A 13294-nucleotide genomic window follows, 5' to 3' on the forward strand; every position below is an offset into this window, starting at 1 on the left:
GATGATATCAAAGTGGTAAAATGCCTTTTCTTGCTGTCTCATCAGCATCCTCAAGTGACGTGTTCGCTCTGCAGACTCAGTCACAACGAGTGCTTCATGTTATTGGGCAAAGGGATTTTGTGGCATCAGAAGGGAAGAAATTGCAATATAAAAGAACTTACCAAAAGAAATAATATAACCCTTCCTCTGTTTCTACCTGTCAACCGAAAATTATTATGGCTTTTCCTGTTGGGGCTTCCTTCCACCATAATTTTCTTAGAAATAGCAACAATAGACACCCCGAGTCACTCACTCTCTCGTTCCTTCCCCTTGTTACACACTCCTGAGTGTGATCATCCCCTGCCTTATCGTCCTTAACATTTCTGTGCTCTTTTCTCCTCTTAATAAACTGGAATACCACAGTGTCTATTTTCAAATATTTTATCTTTGTTGTCTAAGTTTTTTGGTTTCACAGTTGAGTTATGCAAAAACTTTTTTTATTTCAGTTCTGTAGAATCTCAATTTCACTGTGTATACATGCACTTATATGTCTGTATATACAACTGCCTAGTTTAATTTTTGATCTGGTTGTCGCAGATAAAAAGGCAATTCAATTCTAATAAAATATCTAGCAAGAAATTTCCAAAATGGAAATTTCTATTGCTAACAGGATCTGATTATTTGAAAGTAGGACCCTTAAGAAACCAAGTCATATGGAAACCATTGAAAAATTAAATTGAGCATCTGTCTCTGGATAACAACCCAATATTTCCTCTCGATTTTTTTTTTTGCTTTTTGGGTCACACCCAGCATTGCACAGGGGTTACTCCTGGCTCATGCACTCAGGAATTATTCCTGACAATGTTTGGGGGAACCATATGGGATGCTGGGAATTGAACCCGGGTCGGTCGTGCATGCAAGGCAAATGCCCTACCCACTGTGCTATCACTCCAGCCTCTCCTCTCAATTTTTGACTTTCTCTTTGAGTAACTAAAAGCCTAAAATACCTATATCTTTATATAAGGACATAAAAATCTTGTATGCTTATATTCATGAAACCAGAAATTCAATGTGTTTTTTTTTTAAAAAAAAGACTCCAGGGTCTAGAGGTATCACTCAGTGTGTTCAAGTTTAGACTTATATACTAGAACCCCCAGCACAATATGCCTCCCAAGCACTGCTGGGAGTAATGGTCCCCCAAGAACTGAGTCAGAAGTAACCCATGAACAGATGAGTTCCAAACAAAACAAATTAAACAAAAATAAAAAACTCCATTCTATTTTCAAATGTTCTCATTTGAATTAAGAGGTGTGTGTGTGTGTGTGTGTGTGAGAGAGAGAGAGAGAGAGAGAGAGAGAATGTGTGTATATGAAGCAGAACAGTTTTTATTGAAAGAAATTAAGAGAAATGTGGAGAGAAAAATATTAAAAGGTTAAGTTCAAGGATTAAATTCTTATCAGTTGATCACCTTCTATTTCTTTGCTCATTTTCCTCTATAATATTATATTCTTAAATAAGCCTTCACAAAAGTTCTCTTTACCCACAATGTTCCACTCATAAGCAGGCCCACCTGGTGATTCTCCTTTAAAAAATTCCTCTTAGATTTCTTTAATATGTTCAGACAGAATTGACAGATCCTCTCTGAAACTTTGCATTCTGTTTATAAAATATATGATGCCACAGTCTATTTTATTACACCCCATTCCATTGTAATTGCATTCCTACTCCACTGTTCACTCTTTGGAGAAAGGATCTGTTTTCTATTCGACTTCGTGTTCCTCATATTTGGAAGAGTAGCAGAACATAGTGAAATCTCAAGAAAAAAATGGTAGAGAGAAATGTAAGAGGATTGATTAAAAGACTGGAAGCACAGGAGCAAAACATCTGCCCTGGGCCTGTTTTTATGAGTGATTAAGAATTCAGAGAGTGCAGGAAGAACACTTACTAAAAATGAGAACGGGCTATTGAGGGTAGCTGTAGGGCTGAAGCAGGTTTCGGTACAGGTGGTCAGCTGCCCACCCCACTCTGAGTGCTCCCTGAACAGAGGTTCAAAGCCCTTGGTTGCTGTGAGTCAGCTTCACAGTGAGAGGAAACAGCCCTTTCTCCTCCAGAGAGGCACCAGAGCCTTCTGTGAGGTCTCCTCGCAGTGCATCCTTTCCAACAGTTGAATAATTAAGTAACCTCAAACGTTGCCCTGGGTCCTGCTGGAACCAGTACATGAAATTATAGCTCAAGTTTTGTTCACACTCTCACATGACTTTCTGTCTAGCCCCAGTGAGCAGGGGTGCTGGTGCCTGCTGGATTTGAGTGCCCAGGGTTCTGCGGGTGCTGGAATGTCTCCCTTGCAAGCCTGGGTTGGTGCCCAGATGGTTGCTCTTGAGCAGGGCTGGTGAGCTGGTGCCATTACAGTGGGCTGCACACCCAGGATAGGATTTTACCAACAAGGAGTTACTCTCACCGCCCTCAGGAGCCAAAGAGCCCCATAATAGAGGGCACAGCTGCTGTTGGCAGGAACAGGGCCTTTGTGAAGCTGTCACAGAAAGGACACAAAAGGGGCTGGGACTTTGGGCTCCCTACAGTTCAATGTTTAAAAGCTGCCATTGCTGTATAACGGCTGACTATCATGATGGTTTCTCAGTCTCAGAAAGCAAAGGGCATTGGCGTGTTCTTATCTGTCTGTTTTTTTTTTTTATCACCCTTCTAAGCACTTCATATATCTTAGCCCTTTGCTGAAAGTCCCATATCCAGAAGCGGTATACTCACAATGAAATGGTAGAAACATATACAGAGTTTATACTTTGCAATAGCAGGGCTAACGAATTCTGACATATTTCAGTTCGCATGGCCATGTATATGCAATGCCTGCTGACAGCATTTTAGACACCTGACTGTACTCAAGATGCATGTTGCATACATGGCTAAGTAGTGTTGCATTTAGAGGAAGTTAGAAGAGGACATAAAGGAGAAGGTTATATTCTCAACTATTCTTTTCAGTATTGCAAGAGATTCCTTGGTGTGCTTATTTTGGGAGACTTTTTCCCCCCCTGTAGAATTCTTAGATATTTTCAAAAGAAATACTGTAAGGATATATCAAGAAAATAATAAAAGGAGTTGCCTAGATATGGCAAAAGTTGCTTAGAAGGGCATAGTGTAAAGAGAACCAAAAATTATCAATAACAAGATGAGGAATTTTGAGGTAAGCAGTCTAGATGATTCAATCAAAATACAGAGGTTGAAGAACGGGATTCTAAAAGCTAAGAAACAGTGAATTGATTTGGTATAAGATAAACAATAACAAGAACTTTGCATTGCAGGACTGTAGCTCTAATGGTCTGACTCAAGAGAGAATGGAGAAAAGGATTCATAGGTTTCACCTGATTTTCAAAACTTTAAGCGATTTTGTTCTAGAAAAGCTGTAACAGCCAATTCTTCACCCAACATAATGTGCTAAATGCTCCCTTTAGATGTTCTTCACTTGTTGGGTTTTTTTTTATAAGTAAATGGGCATATTTCTAATATGCCTCTAATATGCCTCTTTCTAATGTCCACTCTGTGGAAGTGCCATAGCTTTGAGATATGTTTGAATATGTGTAATTGTCTTTCAAGTTTTGCAGTGCCAACATGTAATAGGGTCCCATATCTAATGAGACTGCTGCTAGGAGCTGCTGCTTCATCAGCACTGAACACTAACTTCTGGAGATGGTAACTATGTAATATGCTAGGATGGAGACTTCAATTAAGAAATGTACAGCTGGGTCAAGGAGATGGCTCAAAAGACCAGAAAACATGCTTTGCCTGTAGGAGACATGATCTGAGCCCCAGCAACACCCTGAGAACTGCCAGAAGTGTCTCGATTCTGCCTAAATAGATAAATAAAGTTAAACACAATTGAATTAGTAGCATGTGAAATCTTTGCAGAAAATAGTAAAATAAAAAAAATCCCTTATGAATATTAAAAACATAATTTATTTCCTAAAATAAACGAAGAAGAAACAGGAAAAAGTCAACAACATATGTACAAGACTTCTAATGAAACTTTTACACAGCAATGCCAAGAGAAATGAACAAAGGCTTCAGTGAAGCCACAATGAGGGGATTGGGAGGAGGGAAGCAAATGTTCTATATTTTGAATGTCAAGATGGTTATGTAGCGTAAAACTATGTCAAGATGCACTGAAACATATTCTCAAATGGATGACTCTCATGGCATCCATAAAGCTGTTTTGAAATGTTTTGCGACTGTAGTAGCCCCCAAAGTGGGAGAGGTTTTACCCTGGCTTTGTGTCTAAGGCAGGGAGCGAGCGCTCTGCCAAGTGTTTAAGAAACGCTTGAAGAATTCATTGTCTGGTTTGGGGGATTATTGGAATCCACAATAAAGAAAATTGAGGGGTTGGAGCGATAGCACAGCAGGTAGGGTGTTTGCCTTGCACGCGGTTGACCTAAGTTCTATTTCCAGGATCCCATCCGAGCATCACCAGAAGTAACTCATGAGTGCACGAGCCAGGAGTAACCCCTGTGCATCACTGGGTATGTCCCAAAAAGCGGGGGAAAAAAGAACATTCACCTGCCCTTGACATTATACCTGAAGGAACTAACACCTTTTTATTTTTTTTTATTTTTTTTTTATCGTTCTTTTTGTAATCCCATCAGCGGCCAAGACTCAGAGACTATAAAATCCAGCCCCCGGACGAGACCAGTGCAGTCTCCTGCCCCTGCGCCTGGCTGTTCCTCGCCGGGGTCCCTTAGAGGGGAGCGGGTTGAGCTTTCCTCCCCGCCCCGACCAGGGCTCCGGCAGCCGAAGACCTCCAGGACCAGCCACCACCATGCTGAGACCGCTCTCCGCACACATGAAGGTACTGGCAGAGGGACAAAGCCACGCGGGTTCTGGGGCCGAGATCTCCCAGCCTACTCGGATTGGAGTCGAGCATCCTCCACCCAGATCCTCCAAATTCCAGTAGGCGGGGGTCACACCCACCACCTGGCCCCCTGGCGCCTTGTAATACCATCAGCGGCCAAGACTCAGAGACTATAAAATCCAGCTCCCGGACATCTTATCAGGACATCTTTTTATGACATCTTATCTCATTCCTACTTTGAACAAACTTGCAGGCTATCGAATGTAGCCTGCCCACAGGGCAGAGTCTGGCAAACTCCCCGTGTGGTACCAAATATGCCAAATACCAGTAACAATGATGGGTCTCATTCTCCTAAAGAGCCTTGAATATAATCTCAGGGCTAGGATGAAAGAGACGTTACTGGGGCCTGCTCGAGGCAATCGACAAATTTTTTTATCGTTCTTTTTATTTCTGTTGTTATTCCTTTTTCCCCATTTATTTATTTATTTATTTATTGAATCACTGTGAGAAAAGCTACAAAGCTTTTAGGTTTATGTCTTGGTCATGCAAACATCAAACACATTTCCCTTCACCAGTACTTATTTTTCACCACCAAGAACCCCAATAAACACCCCCTCCCAACCCTCCCAATGCCTGTGAGGCAGATGAATTCTAGTTAACACTCTGTCTACTTTGATTCGATTCATTGTTTCGACAAAAGATGCACCATTATTATTTAGAGTTTACACCCCAAAATCAGACCTGCTAAAAAGGCATTGTGAAATAATTTGTTTTCTATAGCTGGTTACAAGAACCAAATGATGCCACGCAATTTTGGATTTCTGATATTTTACTTATTAAGCCTGGAAGTATTTCTGCTGAGAGTCAGGTAATTATAAGCTTGGTTTTTGTGGCTCTGGAGCCATGGCCGTGCCGGAGAGCCACTCGTTGGGGGCAACTCCTGACCTCGGTAGGGCGTGAAGGACGAGCCAGGAACGCCCTCCTTCCCATGAGGTTTCAGTTGCCCCATCACCACCGGCTCATACCTGGCTTTCCAAAAAGCTCCGAGGCAGCCACCATCTTGCTTTCCAGAGGGAGAAAAAGGCTAACAGCTTTTTAAAGTGAAAGCACAGAATTATATATTTTCATAAAGATTGTTAAACCAACAACATCATGGTTTGGGGGAAGGCAGCAGTGATACTGTAGGGTGGGGTGGGCTCCTGCCTCCCTCTCTTTCCTTCCCGTCCCCTGCCACCTCCTGCCATCTCTGCCTCTCCTCTCATTTCCTTCTTTTTTCCCTCTTCTTCCCCTCCCTCTCCTGGCCTTGCCTTGTCCCTTCTCTCCCTTCCACTCCCCTGCCCGTCATTTCTTTTTTTCTTGGGTTTGGGGCCATACTTTGTAGTGCTCAGGACTTAGTCCTGGCTCTGCACATAGGTATCCCTCCTGGTGAGACCAGGGGGGTTTACAGGATGCTGGGGATCAAACCTTGAGTGTGCTGCCTACGTGGTCTCCTGGCTCTTTTCTTGCTCGACATCTTCCAAACTGGGCTTATCTGAATCCTTATACACCTCCCCTCTCCCTCCCCAGGTGTCTGTACGCATCAGCTATTTAATCGTCCCTTCTGTTCACCTAAGTTTCATGCACTTTTTTCCTTCTTCAGGTTTATGCTCTTTCAATTTCTGAATTTCTGTTAGCTCCAACCACTTAACAGTAGCTCCTGTTTCCTGAGCTGGGTCCATGGTGAGTTTGTGGTTCTACGGAAAGCGAACATGCAGCACTGTGATTGACTGCTGGCACAGAAATAAAATGCCGAGTCCCCGGCTTCACTGGACTTGATTTCCAGGCTGCAGGGTGAGTTTGGGGGACATTGAGCTGAATATCTCTCCTCAAATCCTTCTGTTTTGTCAGTAATATCTTGACTTAGTAAGTAAACCAAAAACTTGATCTCTTCTCCTGGCTTCTGGTAATACCAGAACACGTGAGTATGCGTTTTCACAGGGACACAATCCATCTTGGCTTTCTGCTTTTCTTCTTTGATTAGATGTCGAGGAGTCTGGGTGACCTCAGAACCTGTGGAGGAGAAAAAATGCAGTGGGGGATAAAATCAGGGTTTTTTTATATTATGAGGACAGGGAAGTCTGGAAACTGGAATCAGACAAATTCGTAGCAGAAACTGACCTGATCCCCAAGACCAAAGGAACACACAGCAGAGAAGCTTGAAGCGCATGTTGACTCAGGGGACAGGCAGTGGTTTGTGGTATTTTGTCTAAGGCTCCTAGTGTGTATCTGCAGTGCCTTGGAAGGTGTTTGATGTCCACAGAAACAAACATCACACACGATGCAGGAGATCAGGGAGAGCTCTTCAGAATAACCAGGGCAAATTTCAACCTGCTTTTGTATCCTTCCCTGATTCATCTCTTCTACTTTTTAAAAAAATTTTTTCTTCCACTTTTTAAAAATTACAAAAATCACTTAGACATTATTTATTTGATATGCTAATGTGTGAATTTGCCTCTCTCCCTCCTTCCTTCCATCTTTAAATAATAAATTACACAGCATGAGGAATATCAATCATGCTTTTTAGACGTATCAAATAATATGGCAGCTGTTGCATTTACAAATTAAATGCTGAACTATACAAAATAATATTTATGGCAAATATGAAATGCAATGAGGAAATAATAAAATCAATGCCTGTTCTTAAACTGTCAATTAAGGAGATAGATTATTGCTGGACAATTTTAAACCTTAACCGGAACCCAGTTTAGATTTTTTTAATCTAATATTTTTATCACAGGTTTTGACACTTAAATAAGAATCTGTAAATCATTTTTAATTTTAAATTTGTATCTTTAAATTCAGCCAGAATAATTCTTTTCCCTCTCCCCACTGTGACGTTTTTAAAAATTCAACATTTATCTGTGAAATTAACTCATTTTGATGTAGCACTCCATTCTATTCTTCTATATTTTATTACCCACTATTGAATTAATGCCCAAATTTTTGTTTTTTTTTGTTGTTTGTGTTACTATAACTTTCCTGCATTCTTGTAAATGTTCTCTGTATATTCAAGTTCAAGATCTCTACACCTGGGAATGCAGAGATAGGTCTTTAGTATCATTGTGTCAACCTTACAGAACATGCTAAAATTTCTAATAACTTAATTACGGCCAATGAATAGTTCCAGCCATAGCTCATGAGTGCTTACAATTACTCTACATTTAGGATTCAACTTGTACTTGAGACTAATTTAGTTTTTAAAATCTATGAGATTGGAATTGCTTCTCATAGCATTAGTTTGCATTTTTCTAATGGATAATGAGGTTGAACTTTTTTTAATGCATAACTCAATTGTGACTTATGTAGACTGCCTTTTGCCCATATTTTATTTCTATTGATTAGTTATTATTTATTTGTTCCAATTCTTTACAAATTTCGGATTTCACACTTTTTTCTCTTCAAGGTGTTGCTAACATCTCCCCAATTCATGGTGTTTTTTTCTCTCTTTGCGATAGTTCTCAGTTAAACTTCTTAAATATAATTGATCATCTGTTTCTTTAAGATATTTGTCTTTCATTCTTCTTATTTCTTAGTTTTCTTTTGTTTTGGAACGGGTCACACCTGGCTGTGCTTCTCATATCACTGTTTTTAGGGATCACTCCTGGTGCGGACCAGGAACCATACTTGGTTCTAGTGATCCCACTGGGCTTGGCCACCTGCAAAGCAATCACCTTCACCGCTGTAATATTGCTGTGGCCCTTCATCGATAATTATGCATAAGAAACGTTTCCATAGACACGTTCATAAAGGTATTTACTAAAGACCCACAAAATTTACAAAGCAATTAGCAGATTGAGTTTTGCATTAAAGCATTTCATTCATTTAGAGTAACTGCTTTGCTTATGCTGTGAGAAGGAGCTCATTCTCACCTGTCCTTCCAATTGGTAATACCTTGTTCCAGAATTGTCTGTTAATGGTCCCTTTTTCCACCTACAATAAGACCCTTTTTCTATAGTGATCCTAAGTATGCTTGAGTCTGATTTATTACTGCAATTGTTTTTAATTTTTCTATATTATGTTTTCACTATTCCTATCATAAAGTAATGTGATGATTCTTAGGATAAAGTACCTTTTCCCCACTTCTTCAGTATTATTGAATATATCATCTTCAATGATATTCATGACTTATGAGTTATTTGGATGACCCCAAACACTGACCCCAAACAAGAATCTTGCCTATTCTTGCTCATCTTTTATACTTAGTATCAGATAATTTTTGTCAAATTTTGTTTGATTGCTTCTGCATTGATTATATAAGAATTATATAGAAACTGAAGAAACTAAAATAGCCTTATGGTGGGGCTTACATATATAATATCTGCTATGTATTCCAACTCGCTCCAGTTATTTGATAATTTTCAGTGATTTTCTATAAAGTTTTACTAATTGTCTACATGAATGTCTTGTTTAGAATCCAGAGAGTATAACGCAAGTGTTGTTTGCTGCACAATCGACCTGATTTGATGCCTGGCACCACAATTGGTCCCCTGAGCATCATGAATGATTCTTAAATTCGGAGACAGAGAAAACCTTTATGTATCCTTTGTTAACAAAGCTTATGTTAAGAAACCTTTTTTATCAACAAAATATTGCTTCTCTGGATTCCTTTGAATCTTCTCAACTTGTCTGTCAATAATTCTTCCCTTTCCTTCCTTCCTCGTTTTATCCTCTTGTTCTTGTTTCCTGGCTTTTTTTTCCACACAATGTTGAGCAGTAATTGCAATGATATTCATGACTTATGAGTTATTTGATTTAATGTTCATTGATTTAAATAAGGCCTTCAATTCTGTTGAGATGGAAGCGGTCATTGAAGTCCTAGCCAATCAGGGCATTCAAACTCAATACATCAGGATCCTCCATGAGCTGTATTACAGATTCACTACCAGAATCTCACCATTCTTCAAAGATGTCAAGAGAGGGGTTCGGCGGGGTGATACCATTTCACCGAAACTCTTCAGTGCCACCCTCTAGAACATCATGCAATGACTGGAATGGGAAGGAATGGGAGTGAAGATAGATGGTCGGCAACTACACCACCTCCACTTTGCTGATGACATTGTTCTAATAACACCAAACATCAGCCAAGCGGCACAAATGCTGGCTGACTAAAACTGTGAGTGTGGAAAGGTCAGACTCCAGCTGAATCTCACGAAGGCAATGTTTATGAGAAACGGTCTCGTTTCTGACACTCCATTCACTCTCAACAGAACGACCATCTCCAAATGCAACAGTTTTGTGTACCTTGGTCGAGAGGTTAACATGACAAATGACCTGGCACCCGAGCTGCGCAGGAGGAAGAGAGCTGCTTGGAACGTCTTCAAGAGCGTCAAAGAAATAGCTAAGAGGACGAAGAACCTCCGGATCTGGGCACATCTCTTTGATTCCACTGTTTTTCCTGCATTAACATATGCCACAGAGACCTGGGCCCTATGCAAACAAGATGAGAACACTATTTGGGTCTCCCAAAGAGGAATTGAAAGAGCTATGCTTGGAGTATCACGTTTCACTCAAATGAGAGAAAGAATCCAGAGTTTCGACCTCTGTCGAAGGTCAAGAATCAGGGATGCTGTCTTATTTGTCAAGGCGTCAAAAATCAGATGGGGGGCTGGTCACGTAATGAGATTTGAAGACGACCGCTGGACTAGAGCAGTTACGGACTGGATTCCACGGGATGTCAAAAGACCGCATGGCCGCCTACCTACCAGATGGTTAGACTTCTTCATCAAGATCATGAAGGATCGGTTTGAGGCTCTTCCTGTTCCTAGAACTAACAGACGCCATTGGGCTACACTAGCATGGGACAGGGACAAATGGAGATGTTACTGGCGCCCGCTCGAGCAAATTGACGATTAACGGGAAGTCAAGTGATCAAGTGATCAAGTGATGAGTTATTTGGATGACTCCAAACACTGAACCTGTGGCAAATGCTCTGGTGTTATAAAAAAAAAATGAGTAGAACTTGCAGTCTCAATGTCCACTGGCATCCCAGCATCACAGGGACGATCTGTATATCTGCAAATCATTTACTCAAGCAGTAAAGTCTCACCTCAAGAATATTTACTGTCGATTGTCCTTCTCTCCCAAAAGGGAGCATAACACAGCACACGCCATAACCATGCCTCCGGACCCCATGCCAGCCTGTTCCATTTGGGGTGCCCCAGAGGGGGATGGGTGAGACCCCTCCCAGCCCCAAGAAACCCAGCCCCGGCAGCCAAAAAACTCCGGAACTCATGGCTGCTCTCCATATACTCGGGCTGAACCTCACCCATGAGTGAATGTATTCCTAAACAATTCATACCTCACAATACCCGTACTCCAAGAGTACGGCACCGCATTTAAGGGAAACATATTTTTACAGATATATATGCAATATATATGCATATATATATTTGTATATATATGCACACAAGGCTCAACCATTAACAACATGTTAGTGATCTCTTATAAAAGGGCTTAATGGCCCCTGGGTGAAATGCAACAATCTTCACACTGTTTCCTCTAAGGAAACTTTTATTGGAGCATTTTCAGCGGTTTTTCATAACAAACAATACAAACACTGTCCTCCCGTTGTTCATCGATTTGCTCGAGCGGGCCCAGTAACATCTCCATTTTGAAACTTGCTGTTACTGTGTTTGGCATATTGAATACGTCACGGGTAGCTTGCCAGGCTTTGCTGCACGGGCGAGATACTCTTGGTAGCTTGCCGGGCTGTCCGAGAGGGGTGGAGGAATCGAACCCAGCTTGGCCGGGCTGGCTGTGCACAAGGCAAACGCCCTACCGCTGTGCTATCACTCCAGCCCAACAAACAATACAAAATAAATAAATTATTTTGGTTCTGCTTTAGGGCAGGGGTTGGGATTCAGGATGGAAACATCTGAAATATGGTGGTGGGAATGTGTAAAGGTGGTAAATCGGTGTTCGAATATTAAATGTAATCAAATATTGTGAACTACTTTATACAATTAAAAAATAAAAGAATAATCACTGTCACTGTCCTCGCGTTGTTCATTGATTTGCTCAAATGGGCCCAGTAACATTGTAAGACTTGTTACCGTGTTTGGCATCTAGAATACATCACGGGTAGCTTGCCAGGCTTTGCCATGCGGGCGAGATACTCTCAGTAGCTTGCCAGGCTCTCTGAGAGGGGCAGAAGGAATTGAACCCAGGTTGGGTGTATTGGCCACGTGCAAGGAAATGCCCTACCTGCTGTGCTATCTACTGCCTAAGTCTTCAAATGAACTTTGAATGAAGGTAGAGATACTTTACAAAAGACACACACCACCCCCTACTGATCAAAGAGGCAAATTCATCAGTTGCCCCTTGATTTCTCATTAACTTTATATCCCTGAGTTGAGTGGGAGTCACAGCCAGAGAAAATTAGAAATGAGGTGGCTGGAAAAAGATTTCAGTGATCTTACTCATGGCCAACCTGGGTTTGGTCCCAGGTTCTCTTAATCCAACTGAAAATGTGGTCATCTTTAATTTTCCTACATGTTACTTTTCAGATCTTATCAAGGATCAAGTTTTTTGAGTCGGCTTCCTAAACCTCACTTAAACCTCTTGTTTCCTTGTAGCTCTGTTACCACCTTCATTCTCATTCTGATCACCTACCTTGTTATCTGTAGTGACTCTCTGTAACTGCATTTTTCACTTTTTTTAAAAATTTTTTCTTCTTTTTTTATTAGTGAAACACCATGAGGTACAGTTATAGGCTTACAAATTTTGTGCTTGGGTTTCAGTTATACAATGATCATGATTGCCACTCAAAGCCTCTCTTGCAAAACACAGTACCCAAAAGAAGAGAGAGAGAACAAGGGGGAATACCCTGCCACAGAGGCAGGATGGGACGGGGGGGATGGGGGGTGGGGGGATGCTGGGACCCGTGGTGGAGGGATGGGAACTGCATTTTTCATTTTGCACTGTACTTTTTTTTAATACTATAGCCAGAACGATTCTTACAAAAACATGCATGTGTGCAAACGCACACTGCCACCACAAACATCAAGAACAAAAACAATATCAGCAGCAACACACATAATACCATTATTGCCACATGGCCAATAACAAACACTAATCAGCAGAAGTCAAAATTTCAAATTTTAATTCATGGCAGGGTATATAGAAGAACTCGGTACCACCTGTTCAATTTTGCTAAAAGTCCAACGATGCCTTCTTTAAAAGCCTATGTTTAAAAGACTCAGTGACTTCTATTAAACTTGATATTTTAATTTAATGCCTACATCTTGATTTATTATTTTAATTTATTTTAATTTTTTTTTTTATTGAATCACTGTGAGATAGACCTTTACAAAGCTGTTCATGAATAGGTTTCAGTCATACAATGTTCCAACACCCATCCCTTCACCAGTGTACATTTCCCAGCACAAAAATCCCCAATTTTTCTCTTAACACCCCCATCCC

At 40.9% G+C, this 13294-nt stretch overlaps 1 gene segment (V, D, J or C); it reads right to left on the reverse strand.

Annotated features, from left to right (window-relative positions):
- Positions 1–6503: 6503 nt before the first annotated feature.
- Positions 6504–7040, reverse strand: LOC130032370 (T cell receptor beta variable 16-like). The segment is given in 2 exon segments: positions 6504–6883; positions 6992–7040. Coding segments are annotated over 2 exon segments (429 nt in total).
- Between the last annotated feature and the right edge of the window lie 6254 nt (positions 7041–13294).

The sequence above is a fragment of the Sorex fumeus genome, unplaced genomic scaffold (genome assembly GCF_029834395.1).
Source record: "Sorex fumeus unplaced genomic scaffold, SorFum_2.1 ptg000048l, whole genome shotgun sequence".
In the NCBI taxonomy this organism is placed as follows: domain Eukaryota; kingdom Metazoa; phylum Chordata; class Mammalia; order Eulipotyphla; family Soricidae; genus Sorex; species Sorex fumeus.